The 15,000-nt window shown below is 43.9% G+C and overlaps 1 protein-coding gene across 1 annotated transcript; it reads left to right on the top strand.

Annotated features, from left to right (window-relative positions):
- The first annotated feature begins 2,358 nt into the window (after positions 1-2,358).
- LOC113804160 (uncharacterized) lies at positions 2,359-4,808 on the top strand. Its single transcript, XM_070124946.1, has 5 exons — positions 2,359-2,366; positions 2,606-3,132; positions 3,292-3,675; positions 4,028-4,581; positions 4,731-4,808. Exons 1-5 carry the CDS (start codon positions 2,359-2,361, stop codon positions 4,806-4,808), a joined length of 1,551 nt encoding a protein of 516 aa, XP_069981047.1.
- The last annotated feature ends 10,192 nt before the right edge of the window (positions 4,809-15,000 follow it).

Genomic DNA, 15,000 nt, shown 5'->3' with positions numbered 1-15,000 from the left:
GATGCCATGTGTCGGCAATCCGGAACCAGTGACATAATGTGGCGTGGGTGAGGTTGTGGTCACAAAGGGAAGCGAAGGATGGGGGTTAAAAACGGGTTTGGGCTCCCTGTCACCCACTTGGTGTGGTGGCATCGTCACCCACTTGGTGTGGTGGCATCGTCACCCACTTGGCGTGGTGGCAGCATCATCACCTTATCAGCGTGACACCAGGGTCATCAGCTCAACATTCCTGCTGAACAAAGTCACCTGACTTTGATCTCTTTCGAGATTATTTGACAACAAACTACACAGAGAGCTCCGCCAATTTATCGTGGTTCACCGCGACATTAGCCAGGCTTTCTCTGGTAGTGAATGCCTCCTTACCGCTCCCTTGGAGAGCGAGGTAACGAACCTGGGTTGGACCCCTCGGTCCTGGACATAGTTTGTGACTTCGCACCAAGGGCGACTTTTTTGTGCTTGACTCTCGCCCTCTCTTTTCCATTTCCTGGTGCAGCCTAGGCCTGCGGGAAACTCTGGTTTCCAACATTCGCCTGTGCTGCGGTGACGTGATCACATCTCCCATGTAGCAAGACTAAGGTGCAGAGCGTTAACCACACCAAAGCTCCAAGTTCAGCCCACCCAGGGGGATCTCCTGTCCTGTGGTGCTGAAGGGTCGAGTCATAGGCAACAGGGAATTCCAAGGCCCTTCATAAGACCTCAGCTCCAGTGAGTAGCAATAGGGATAGCTCCCCGAAATATTTATATGCATATATATATATAAGGGGTCTCCTAGGCCTGCAAGGGAACACACATTAGACATCTGTCTGCAGTAAGTGCGGGGTGGTGTGTATGTAATTCCCTCAGCTTCTTTGAGGCCTAGGTGTAGGTTAATTTTCACTTCAACACCTTAATGGCAGACCAATTATGCCAAAGGTAAGGATAAAATCAGAAGGGGGTTTAACCCCCACCAGACGAACCAACCTGTTGAAGACCCTCTGCCAGCATGATATACGAATTGTAAAGCTCCTTGATGCCACTGACAGTTACATTGCCATTACTGAAACTGACGAATGCATTAATACCATCTTTGAAGAAGCCACCCAAAATGCCCTCTCCATCGAAGGTTTCACACCAATCCTGTCACCTGAAAAAAGGGCTAAATTAATTCTTGTCTTTAAAAGACTCGAGAGAGAGATTTTAGAGCAGCCAGAAGATGCCATCAAAAGAGCAGTTGAGGAAAGGGCACCCTTTGCAACAGTTGACAACATCTGCTAGACAAGGTCTAGCATCATCAAGGCTAGGTTTCGAACTATGGCAATGGCTTTATGATTAAAGAAAAAGGCCTATGTCTTTTTTGGTTGTCCATACCTCCACGAAACATTGAATTTAAAAGATTCACAAGTGTGCCTTAGTGCATGTCTTGCTAATCACATTAAGAGCAAGTGTCCAGACAAAGACATGAAAGTGTGCAGCGAGTGTGCCCAACCAGGTCACACCTTCAGGGAATGCCAAAATTAAGCAAACCCCAAATGCATCAATTGCAGTGAGGCGCACTGAGTGCTCCCAGGCAAATGCCAGTATAGGAAAGATGCAATCCTCAAAATTGAAAAGAAAAAGAAGGAAAAGGCCAACAATGAAACCAACCTCCCATACAGTATGGTCGCCAAAAAAGCAGCTGAAGCCAGTGTGAAGGATAACTCCACCCAGCAAGTCATTGCCCTTCCTAATGATACTTCATACAAGGTTCTTGTGATCCTTATTCATGCCCACCTGGTCAACCTAGGGCAACCAGGAACGTACACAGAAGAAGTCAAAAAGGGCCTAAGGGAGGCAAACTTCTCAGAAATTGACGTCCCAAATGATGTGGACTCTGGAGCCATCTTCAGAGTAACTCTTCCAAGCAACAATGCCACTATGAACCAAGACACTGGTACTATCCCTTAACCCACCAGGGCAATGCCAAGTGTTCCATCACATATACGCCAAAACTCTGTATCGACAAAGAGCACGAGTAGCGAATCCTCACATGTCCGAGCCCTAGACACTGCACTCTCACAAATGGACACTGAAACACTTATCGATACAGAATTGGAACTCACCACTCCAGGACCAAGTACTCCAGCACCAAAAGAACAAGCCAAGGGAGCAAAACCTAAAACAAAACTCTACTATGGTGGAATACCTACAGATCCAGCCGGAATGGGGCTACAGTTATTCTCACAAGACCCTTAAAAATATAAGAACTGCAACAAATTAACAATTGGCAAAGAGATAAAAGCTGGAAATATCAAATTCACATTCACCAACAAGAATTTCATACACTCAGAGAGCAAAATTAAACAGCTTTTAGAGGGTGGATCAATTGAAGTGACAGGGAGCATGATCCAGTATAGACATAGATCAAAGGAATAAGAAACAAATTTGTTGAGACCTCAGAATCAGCCAACAAGTCAACGAAATGAACGGACTAAGAATAATCCAGCATAATGTCTTACACTGGAGGAATAGAAGACTCGAGCTCTGCAACACATATGCTTCCTGCAACCCGGACATAATTCTAATCAACAGCCATGGACAAAAAGACAATGAAAGAATAAAGATCTTCCCCTATTATACTTACCAACAGAATAAAACGGGAAATGCATGACGGAGTAGCCCTTGCCATAAAAAGGCAACTTAAGCACCATATTATTGACAACCAAGAGTTCTTTGCGGTTGAAATTGAAACCACCAGAGGCCCCATAAACCTGGCAACGGCATACCTTCCTCCCAGAAGACCTTTTCTACCATATCCAGACATACTTAGACTCCTGAGAGAACAGAAACCAGTATATATCATGGGAGATCTCAATGCAAGACATGCAACACTTGGACGTGAAAACAATAACAATATCGGAAACAGTATTGCACAATTGATGTCACATCTTGGCCCTGATTTTCCCACTCTGATCAGAAATAACACAGCCACAAGCCCAGACATTGTCATGTCCAACAGATATGGATATCCTAACATCCATATTACCCCAAGAGACATAACAACAAGCGACCATCTCCCTATCATCATGGAGATCTCCACCGACCCACTTAGCATCCCCATCACACCTAGAGCTGATTACAAAAATGCCAACTGGGATCAATTCAAACAAATACTTGGTATTTGTTTGTATTAGCCATACACTGAACTTAGTGGAAAAAAGAATGGGGATATAGACCAAGAAACCGAAAGATGGCTCAAGGACATTATTGAGGCAAAACAGATCACCATATCACACAGACCCTTCAGAGTACTCCCTCACACCAAAAGTTCAACAGAACTACAGCACCTCCAAGTAATGTTTCAAAATGTAAGAAACTTGGCAACTCACAGAGGTTGGGATCAGGAACTGAGACGAAGATGTAATGAAATACGCATCCAGTTAACAGAGGCCTGCAGAGCCCTAAGCAACTCCCTATGGGCAGAGCTGACTCGAGACCTATCATCACAGGCAAGAGATCCCAAAGAATTCTGGAGGAAATTCAAAATGGGCAACACCACTTCACACAGTCCATATATATATGACAGTCAAGGAATCAAACAATACACAGACCAGGAAAAAGAAAAAATCCATAGAACTTACGGGGCAAAAGTCTTTCACATCTTGGAAGAAGAAAACCTTGATTTTGACAAAGAAACAGGAGATGGTGACACAAGAACTGGTTAACTATACTGCCTTAGACAACCAAAACCCAGTAATAGACTACAGATGCCTAGACGAAGAGGATCCGCTAATCTCACCAGTTACTACAGAAGAATTGGTAAAAGCATTAAAATCTATGAAAAACAAATCTCCAGGAATCAGCCAAATAAAAAAGGCAGAAATTGAAAACCTTCCTCACATTATGCTACAAAGATTTAAAACAATACTCATTTCTGCTTTAGGGAATGGATACTTCCCAAAGGAGTTCAAAACAGCCCTCATAACCCTAATTCCCATGCTGGAAAAAAAAAAAAAAAAAAAAAAAAACAGACCAGAGAACTTCAGACCAATATCCCTACTTGAAATACCAGGAAAGATTTTTGAGGGCATTATCAACAACAGTTTGTGTCAGTATTTAGAACTTAATAACCTAAATCCAAGACAATTTGGCTTTAGGAACTTCAAAAGCACGGCATATGAAGAAATAGCTTTGGGTCTGGCCAACAACAAAATTTTAAGGGATGTAGCCAAGGCTTTTGACAGAGTGTGGCACCCAGGCATCAAATTTAGACTAAACAAGCAGGGGAGTGTACTCTCCCCAACACTGTACACCATATACACGACTCCTATCCTTCCACCGGAGAGGAACAGCAACTATGTGATGTATGCTGATGACATCACACAGATTATAACGCATCCATCTCCCCGGGCTAACTTCATTAACCTGGCAACAAAGAGAGCTATTAATAAAATCAACAAGTTTGAAGGAGAATGGAAGATCAAAACAAATATCAACAAATTCCTAGTGATTCCAGCAGCCAGAACAAAACCAGGCAATCTAAACCTCAATAACACCAACATAAACTATACAAAGGAAGGGAGACTCCTCGGTCTGAAAATCACAAACACTGGCACAGCAGGCCACGTAAAGGAAAGGAGAGCCATGGCAAGAAAAATGCTGACGAAATTGAAGAGATTCTCAGGATGCCCTGAAAGAGTAAATCTACATCTATACAAAGTACTAGTAAGGCCGATAATAGAATACCCACCAATCCCTCTACACACAATTTCCAGAACTTCATGGCATCAACCACAGGCCATACAAAACAAAGCAGTGCTATGGGCAAAAGGAGTGAGATGGCCACACCCTAGACCCTCCATTTGAGTGTTACACATGGAGTACAATCTCGAGCCCCTCAACACCTGAATACACAGGCTGGCAGACAACATCTGGAGCAAACTTGAATACCTAGGACACCAATTTCTAAAACATTGAAAATATAAACAATTCAACAGAAAGAGAGCACAACTGGTGGCCAAGGAGCCTGGCAAGAGTCAGAGGAACCCCCCCCCCCTCTTCCTATTTACTCTCGTACCAATAGATAAGGTGGCAAACAATCAGTGAATGGTTGAGTGATTGAATGATTGGAAGATAGAAAAAAAAATAGAAACTACTTCTAGGAACTCCCAATGGCAAGCTAACGCCTCAACCGCGTTACCCTGCACGGGGAAGCAGGAGTAGTCACTCAATCAGTCAGTCGGAGTCACGAGTTGGCATCATGGTTACAGGATGCAGCTTACAGCACCGTCGTGTTTCCGTCGTGACAAAACCAGGATTGACAAGCTCAATGAGATGGACTGATTTACAAACTCTCCACGGGACCAAGATCCTGCCAACGTGAGTATGTGAAGCACAACATTCACACAACACGTTCACAGAACTTGAGTAACGGGAGAGATGGAATCAATCTACGAAAAAATAAAATAAAAGGTGGCTCTAACTCATGCATACCTCAGAGGGGTTCGAGGCTATGTGTGGGGAGAGACACCTCACATGCCAAAGGCACTGGCTCCTCATCCAACAATGGTACTGTTGAATGAGGAGAAAGAGCTTGGGCATGAAAAAAGGCTATGAAAGGCAAATAATGAGATTGCAAATGGGTGAATGAATGAACTGTAAATGTTTTTTTATACTTATCTTAGTAAATACAATCCACAGGGTAGATGAAGGATGCTCGTCAAAGCAAAGACAAGCAAAGGGTTACGCCCCCTATCTTATTCTTTACCTTGTTTCATTTTCGTTAGGAAGCTAACGCTTAGTTCTTCCTCTTCCTCTCCACATTCAAGAACTCCGGTTCTTATACTACTACTACTACTACTACTACTACTACTACTACTACTACTACTACTACTACTACTACTACTACTACTACTACTACTACTACTACTACTACTACTACTACTACTACTACTACTTCGGAGTTCTGCGCAGCTTTGGGTGATAAGGCCTATGACGTCACACGGCGAGAGCTGAGAGCAGTTGGGGGTGGGGGGAATTAGAGTATGGTAGGGTGGGAGGGAGATGATAGAAAACGGTAGTAATGAGCAGATACTTAAGTAATTTTAGATGTCAGCACGTTGAACGATTTGCATATTGGACAGATTTTACAAGCGATGATTATCAGCGATTGTTTATAGGCCTATATCATATATTCTACGTGAATTTAGTTTTGTAATTCTCATGTTGCAGCTTAGACATGGCATAATAAAGACGTAAAAAAAATATATATATATAGCATATGTAAACTCCAAATGTTTTTGACGAATTCATTATAAAACGAATCATACAACAACAACAATATTAATAATAATAATAATAATAATAATAATAATAATAATGGCAATACATAAACATACACATAAATGTACATATAAAAGCTGCAACCAACCACTGGGCATTGCGGCTTTGCACGCCAGTCAGTCAAGCGAGCGAAAACGGAGAGAGGGAGAGATCTTACGGCTCTACCTCACATCAAAGAATGACCACACGATTAGCGTCGAACCCCCCAGGCTCTGCCTCCAAGTGACGTCATGCGCGAGACGGACGAATTTGAGTCGCTTGGTTGGTTTGGTTTATACGAAGTAAAGTGAGGAGTAATAAGAGAGGAGAGGGAGTAGGGAAAGTTAGAAACGGAAATAAGTAGAAGGATAACAGGCAGGGGGCGAAACCCCGTGCATGGTTACATAATATAAAAATGCATCTATATTCGTCATGTATGGAGTACGAAGGGGAGTGAGTGGCTGACTGGGTTTGTGACGTTATGTTGACGAGTTAGGAGTGGTAAATATATGACTAGGTGAAAGCAGAACTGAACGATAACTTGGAATGATAAACTTATATGAAAAAGTAAACTTAAACGTAAAGAACCTCTTTTTTTGTTTGTTTTTGTTTTATATATTTTAGTGTTTTAAGTGTTATTTAGTTTTTATTTGATTTTATATTTTATTTTTATTTGATTTTATGGTTTGTAAGGGAAAACATAGTGACAGATAATAATGGTTAATTGAAGTGAAATTATTTTTAGTTGATTTTATATTTTATTTGTTTTTTTATTGATTTTATGGTTTTATTGAATAACAATATTAATATAACTAATTCTACGTGAAACTTGGAACATTAAGAATTTATTTTTATTTGATTTTGTTATTTTATATTTTTATGTTGGTTTTCGATTGATGCAAACAAAGGCAAACAAGTTGAAGAGGTGGGGAGTTCCAGGGCAGACCGAAATAGATGGTGAAAGGGGGTGACGAAGGGGAGATCGGCTAGATAGAGAAAAAGGGATGGGGTTAGATGATGACATGGATAAAAGAATAAAGTGGCATAAGAAAACATCGCAGGGGGAATGAACTCTGTGACAACAAAGGTCTGCCTTAAGAAAATGGGAGGGACGAAGAAAGAGAATGGTAACATAAACCTGGCAACAAAACATGGTGAACAAAACACAAAATGGTAAAATAAACAAAGAATAGAACAGGGAAGGGATGAGAGGAGATACTTGGGTCGGAATCAATCGGAAATATAAAGAGAGGAAGGAAGCGAGAGTATGTAAAGAAACAGGGTGAAGATTAGTAAAAGAAGGAAGAGGGTAGGTAACATAAGGAGACCATCCATATGCATACATGTATACATATATAGATATACATACACATACATTATATAGATACGTGCAAGGTCTATATAAGTACAGGTCTCGTCACTTCGGAGTTCTGCGCAGCTTTGGGTGATAAGGCCTATGACGTCACCTGGAAGGAGCTGAGAGCAAGGGGGGCGGGGGGAATTAGAGCATGGTAGGCAGGGACATAGATAATAGAAAATGGTAGTAAATGAGCAGATACTTGAGTAATTTCAGATGTCGGCACGTTGAACGATTTGCTTATTGGACATGTTTTGCAGGCGATGATTATCAGCGATTGTTTGTAGGCCTATATCATATATTCTACGTGAATTTAGTTTTGTTATTCATATGTTGCAGCTTAGACATGGCATAATAAGGACGTAAAATAAATAAAAAAGACATGGCATATGTAAACTCCAAATGTTTTTGATGAATTCATTATAAAACGAATCATACAACAATAACAATAATAATGATAATAATAATAATAATAATAATAATAATAATAATAATAATAATAATGGCAATACATAAATATACACATAAATGTACATATATAAGCTGCAACCAACCACTGGGCATTGTGACTTTGCGCGCGCCAGTCAGTCAAGCGAGCGAAAACGGAGAGAGGGAGAGATCCTTACGGCTCTACCTCACATCAAAGAATGACCACGCGATTAGCGTGGAACCCCCAGGCTCTGCTCCAGATGACGTCATGCGCAAGACGGACGAATTTGAGTCCCTTAGTGACGAGACCTGTACTTATATAGACCTTGGATACGTGCACACGCACGTACAAGATGCCATTATGTTATCCCGGGGAAGATAGTGAGATTGAAGGGGGGATTGACGACCCAAGTGAAGAATAAGAAAACATTATAATAGTTTTTTTTTGAAGTTTTTATTTTTTTTCTTCCTTTTTCCGTAGAACATCTCCATCCTGCTCGTCCTCTGACTCGCGTGCCTGCCTTATGCAATTGCATGAGTGCAATCCCATAATCACAGGCAATCGAGTTAAGAGTTTGTAAGTTTGTAAGATAGTGACGAGACCTGTACTTACATAGACCTTGGGTATGAGTTGCCCCAAAAAACTTGTGCTAACTTAAAATACGTAAAAACAAAACGGTAAAACATTAAATTAAAACACGAAACAAGATGGGAAGAGTTGGGTATGAAAGGAGTGAAGGAAGTGAAAGAAAGTTCACAATAACATGGAAGCTGCTGACAAGCTCAGAAGACTGGCTACTGTTCCTCAGCCCAGTCCTGTGACAGGAGATCGCGACCGAGGCCAGACCGCCATCCCCTGAGGAAGACATTATTTCGGTCTATCCAGTCCGTGCACCAAACATGAAGTTTGTCGAGTTGTTTAAAAACCCTTTTGCGCCACTCAAGGTTGAGTGGAAGCACAGATGCTCTCTCGTGTAATCGTGAGGACGACACGAAATCGTCCCAACTTATACTGTAGATCCATCTGAGTGCTTTATTCTGGATGACCTGTAGCTTACGTTTATTTGTATGTGATGCGAGTGTAAGTGTGAGTGGTGCGTATGTGAGGAGTGGGAGTATGAGGGCTTTGAACAGGTGCAGCTTCGTGCGAGGGGCCGCACGTCTGAATCGGAAAAGCGATTGTAGCTAATGTAGCTTTTAAATCAATGTGATGATGAAAAAGTGTCAGATGATCGAAAGTTACACCAAGCACGGTCCAAGAGCGTGTTACTTGAAGAGGTGCTTCTAGTCTGTCGAAAAAGTTTAGGTGTATTTGAGCGTAAGGAGGATTGTGTCTAGGGTTTAGAAAGAGGACTTTTGTTTTTGTCGCATTAGTTTTGATAAGCCATTTGTGCTCTCATCGAGAGACGGTGTCAAGCTCGGCGTTGATTCGTCGGACAACACCATCGAGCGAATCATGTCTGGCTAAGTGTGTGCAGTCGTCAGCGTAAAGTAACGTCAGTGAATCAGGGGTGGGGTCGGGGAGGTCATTAGTGTATAATATGTAAAGTGTTGGGCTGATTATGCTGCCTTGAGGTACGCCTGCATGCATACTAATGGTATCCGAGATATTACCTGTGAATTTAAGCATTAATTTACGGTCATCCAAGAAGCTGCACAGCAGCTTCTTGGTGCTCGAGGGAAAATTAAATTTAGTGCAGATTTTGTACTTCAAGCCAGCATGCCAGACCGTGTCAAAGGTGCGCTCCACGTCCTTGGTTACGAGAACCTTCTTTAGTCTCCTGTCTTTGTTGGTAAGACAGTACGTTGTCAGTATGTTCAGTACGTCATTTGTCGAGCGGTGTGAGCGAAGGCCAAATTGTTTTGAAGAGAGCAAGTCATGATCGTCAAGATACCGCCTTAGTAGAGAATTGATAATTCTTTCAAAGATTTTGCCTAATGTCTCGAGTAAACTAATAGGGCGGTAATTCTTGGGTTCTGAGATCTTTGTTTGGCTTAGGGATGAGGTCCACTAAAGCAGTTTTGAAAGGTGAGGGATAGTAGCCAGAGGCGAGGGGAGTGTTATTCAAGTGCGTCATAGCTCGTAAAACGTCAGGAAGATGAATTTAATACGTCTCGTCCGATCTGAGAGGAGCCCGGAGCCTTTCGAGGAAACCTCATTATTATTTGTTTAACCTCCTCCAGCAGGATGGGAGCACGGAATACGCATGTGTTGTCGAGCCTATCCAGATGGGTAATTGGCTCTGGTTCTGTCTCTATCCTTTGATCTTGGCTCCAGGTGTTGATGGATTGAATGTGATCATTAAACAAGAGGTGAGGGGGGTGAGGATAGAAGACAGTTTGCCAGTGATCATGAAAAAAATTTAATAACCTCCACGGGGGCCTGAAATATGAATGTTGTCCTTGAAGAGGTGACTGAATGGGAGGAAATTATTATCTTTTAATTGTCTAATTGATTGCCAGAATTCCCGTGGACTGCGAACTCTTATTGATTCTGTTTGTTTAATTAAATTTTGCCAATAAATTTTACGGTCATTATCAAAGCTATTGATGACATGATTTCTGAGGATAGTGAGGTCCCACTGTCCTTGGTGTAGTCGATTTAAATTTTGTAGAAAACGATTCCTGTAGCAGGTCAGGACGCTTGGTTCTCTCGCTTGGAAGACGTAATTTAAAGCGCTCTCGCGGGATGGCGCGGCGCATTGCAGCTGATATCCAAGCAAGAGATGATGCCAATATCTATCTATTTCGAGAGTGTTTTCTCGTTCAAGGTTAAAACTGAAATCTTGATTTGAAAGGTAAGTTTTGAAATCGTCCCAGTCTGCTTTTTTTGTACCGGAATGACGGTTTCTTTGTTTAGTATAGGTGTGGTAGAAAGCTTAATAATGACGGGTAAGTGGTCTGAACCGAAGTTCGGGCCGGGTTGTAAGTGTGTGTGATAGGGGAGTGCAGCCCTATTCCCGAAAACGAGATCAGGGCGGCCCTTCCCCTGTGGTGTGTATGATGTGAAGAAGTCGGGTCCGATGTAATGAAGTCTTTTTGTTTTGAAAATAGACAAGAGATGTCTACCGTGTGCGTTGTTGTAAGAGTGGTGAAATGCAGTGTGCTGCGTTAATGTCACCGGCAAAGAAGACTGGGAGATGGTTGTAATTAAATAATAAATTGAAATCATTAAGAGGCAAATTAGAATTAGGTCTGATAGAGGCAGTGGCAATCATTATAGGGCCCTGCTGGGTGAATAGCTTTACAGCCATGAAGTCACGATGTGTGAATGGAGGTGAAATTAATTCGAAATGAATGGTGGATTTAATGAGAATGCAGGAGCCTACACACCAGGCGTTTCGTGATTTCCTTGACGTGTAGCCGAAGTGTTTGATAGAATAGGAATTAGTAATAGAGGTGGAATTTAAAAGAACCACGTCAAGGTTTTCCCGATCTAGGAAATCGTAAAAAATATTTCTTACGTTATAAAATGATCTTACATTCGTTTGTACAATTCTCAGCATGGCACTTAATGCAGGTCAAGTTGCCTTTGGCTTACTTTACGTGGCGGACATGTCTGCTGCTCTCGGATCCTGGGCCGAGGACGAAGACGAGCCCCAGATTGGGCTTCCTCGGGGTCCGGGAGGGACTCCTGAGAGAGGGAGACGTGGGATTCTCGGGAATCGGCGGACCAATTCCCGACGCTTCCGTGTCTCCCCAGAGGCCCCCTGTCGGGGAGGACGGGAGCTGAGTCCCCGGGGGGAACAGGCAGCGAGGCCGCCCCCGCTTCTCCCTCAGGGCTGAGGTCGATGCGGAGGGACTCGTCGCTGTCCGAGTCCCCGATGATAGTGTCGTCATGGTGACGACGGCGAGGAGCCTCAGGCTCCGAGGGTGGCGGGTCTTTTTTTTTTTTTTTTAGTTTAGTTTAGTGGTGATTCAAGTTTGCGTTTGTGTTGTGTTTTTTTCTTGTGCAGTTTCTCGTGGTTTGCGTTGTGGTAGTGGGTGAGGGAGTACGTGTGCGTGAGAGGTAGAGGGCTTTGGTGTTGTGGTGGTCGCCACTCTGGCCTCGGTGTCTGTGTTTGTTTGTGCATACTGTGGAATGTAAAGGTCTTCGTCTTCAAAGATTTCCTCAGGAATCACGATGCTGGGGAAACCATTTTTCTGTAGGAGTATGGGGAGGATGTTTGTGAATTATTTGGCGGCTATTAAAGCCACGTGTAGTATTGTTTGTAGTTTTGGGTTGTTTGGAGTGGCGTTGTTTTGAGGGAAGTGAGGAAGAGGCAAGGTGTTTCCTGAGGGAATCGAGGTGGGTGGGTGTCTTGAAGTGGGTGTTGATGTTTGTAAAGGTTTGACTGTTGAAGCGTATGTTCGGTTATTGTTTTGTTTTAGTGCTTGTCTCCTTGTTTTGATAATGTCTTTGCGTTTCGGGCAAGACCCGCTGACAGCGACGTGCTGCCCCTCGCAATTGCAACATTTGATGGGCTTGTTTCATGTGGCATAAAGTGGCCTACTTCGCCACATCGGCTGCATCTCTGTTCGTGTGTACATGCGTGTTTTGAGTGGTTGTACCTGTAGCACTTAAGGCACTGGTCAACCTGAATAAAGCACTCAGGCTCTACATTATAGATGGGGACGGATGTGGTGAACATCACGATCCCACGAGATAGCAGTTTCTGTGCCTCCTCTGGCGCCGAGCATCAGATCTTGACGATCCGGGACTCGGGAGGTTTGAAGACATCAACGACAGTGACATCATTTTGCGCAGTCACTTCGGCCTGGATAGACTCGCGCGATCGTGGCAGGATTGTCTTGTCGATCTTTTTTACCACGACCGAGCATTTAGCCTTAGTCTCAGGGGAAGGAAGGGGTTTGAAACCCTGCTCTGCGAGTTTCCGTTGGCCAGATGAAAGAGGAAGGGGGTCAGTTGTTCAGGCTTAGCAACAACAACCTTATATCCATTGTGAACTTTGAAGCAGTGCGTGACTGCAACCTCGGTGAGAGAGAAGATTTTCTGGAGAGCCACCTCACAAGAGATGGGCTCTCCAGAGTATGTTAATTTGATCACATGACCCATGGTGAACGCATAGCGTGAGGGTGATGATGAAGGTCAGGGAGGGGAGTCTAGCAGATGCTAATTTTATGACGGAACGAGGAATGGTGAAAATGGTCTCAGTAAAAAGGAAGCACACTAAGCAAGAAAGCAATCTTTGTGTGTTAGGGCCGGTCGGGGTTGAGACCCTGCCGAGCTGGGAAAGTCCCTTATGTGCCCGGCCGACACCTCGCAGTAAAATTGCAATCTTGCAGTCGCGATTTTAATTGCCAGCACGCCCGTCAAGCAATTAATATCACCAGCATCAGGCAAACGTGCGAGATAACACCCAAAGTTATCACGCAAGGGCAAAGGTCGTCTTGCTGTGGAGACACAATCCCACAACCAGTAACCTTAGACCAAGTCCAGAGAGGGAGGTCAAATCAGGTCGTGGCTTATATCCTGACCCCGTACATCGCGGGCGTATATTTAGAACACGCCACGTGGTCATACATGCGGTACCAACAACAGGCGTACGAATATGGTATGCCTTATTAGTGACTCCCATATCGTACCACGTGGTTCACATCTATACCGCATGGTCGGCTACGGTCGCCATGTGCTACCCACGTGTTGCCAGGCTTCACCCAGACCACGCTGGTGCCCACGCTACCTTCGACACGCCGCGAGCCAAGGGTTATATAAGGTCACCAGGCTGACCCGAGGATCTCATCCTCTCACACCTCGACGGGCCGGCCCTTGCCCCGGGCTGGTCTCTCATTCACTTCAAGCTCACTAACCTTTAAGGTCAGAACTACGCGACCCCGGCCATCCCCGAGAATACCCGTGGCCTGACGACGAGAGAATGAGAGAGAGAGAGAGAGAGAGAGAGAGAGAGAGAGAGAGAGAGAGAGAGAGAGAGAGAGAGAGAGAGAGAGAGAGAGAGAGGGAGAGGGAGAGAGAGAGAGAGAGAGGGGGGGGGGGAGAGAAAGAGAGGAGAGAGAGAGTGTGTGAGAGAAAGGAGAGAGAGAGAAAGAGAAGAGAGATACAGAGTGAAGGAAAGAGAGAAGAAAGAGAGGAGAGAGAGAGAAAGAGAGGAGAGAGAGAGAAAGAAAAAGGGAAGGGAGAGAGAGAGAAGAAAGAGAGGGGAGAGAGAGAGAAGAAAGAGAGGAGAGAGAGAGAAAGAGAGGAGAGAGAGAGAAAGAAAAAGAGAGGGGAGAGAGAGGGGAGAGAGAGAGGAGAGAGAGAGAAAGAAAAAGAGAGGAGAGAGAGAGAGAAAGAAAAAGAGAGGGGAGAGAGAGAGAGAAAGAGAGCAGAGAGAGAGAAAGAAAAAGAGAGGGATGGAGAGAGAGAGAAAGAAAGAGAGGAGAGAGAGAGTGAGAGAAAAAGAGGAGAGAGTGAGAGAAAAAGAGGAGAGAGAGAGAAAAAAAAGGAGAGGAGAGAGAGAGAGAAAAAAAGAGGAGAGAGAGAGAGAGAAAGAGAGGAGAGAGAGAGGGAAAGAAACAGAGGAGAGAGAGAGAAAGAAAGAGAGGAGAGAGAGTGTGTGTGTGAGAGAGAGAAAGAGAGGAGAGAGAGAGAAAGAAAAAGAGAGGGGGGAGAGAGAGAAAGAAAGAGAGAACAGAGAGAGAGAGGAGAGAGAGAGAGAAAGAGAGAAAAAAAGAGAGGTGAGAGAGAGAGAGAAAGAGAGGAGAGAGAGTGTGAGAGAAAGAGAGTAGAGAGAGTGTGAGAGAAAGAAAGGAGAGAGAGTGTGAGAGAAAGAAAGGAGAGAGAATGTGAGAGAAAGAGAGGAGAAAGATTGTGAGAGAGAGAGAGAAAGAGAGAAGAGAGAGTGTGAGAAAAAGAGAGGAGAGCGAGAAAGAGAGGAGAGAGAGAGAGAGAGAGAAAGAGAGGAGAGAGGGAGGAAAGGAGAGGAGAGGGAGAGGGGAGA

The sequence above is a fragment of the Penaeus vannamei genome, chromosome 9 (assembly GCF_042767895.1).
Source record: "Penaeus vannamei isolate JL-2024 chromosome 9, ASM4276789v1, whole genome shotgun sequence".
Taxonomy (NCBI): Eukaryota; Metazoa; Arthropoda; class Malacostraca; order Decapoda; family Penaeidae; genus Penaeus; species Penaeus vannamei.
This window is presented reverse-complemented; position numbering and strand designations above follow the sequence as displayed.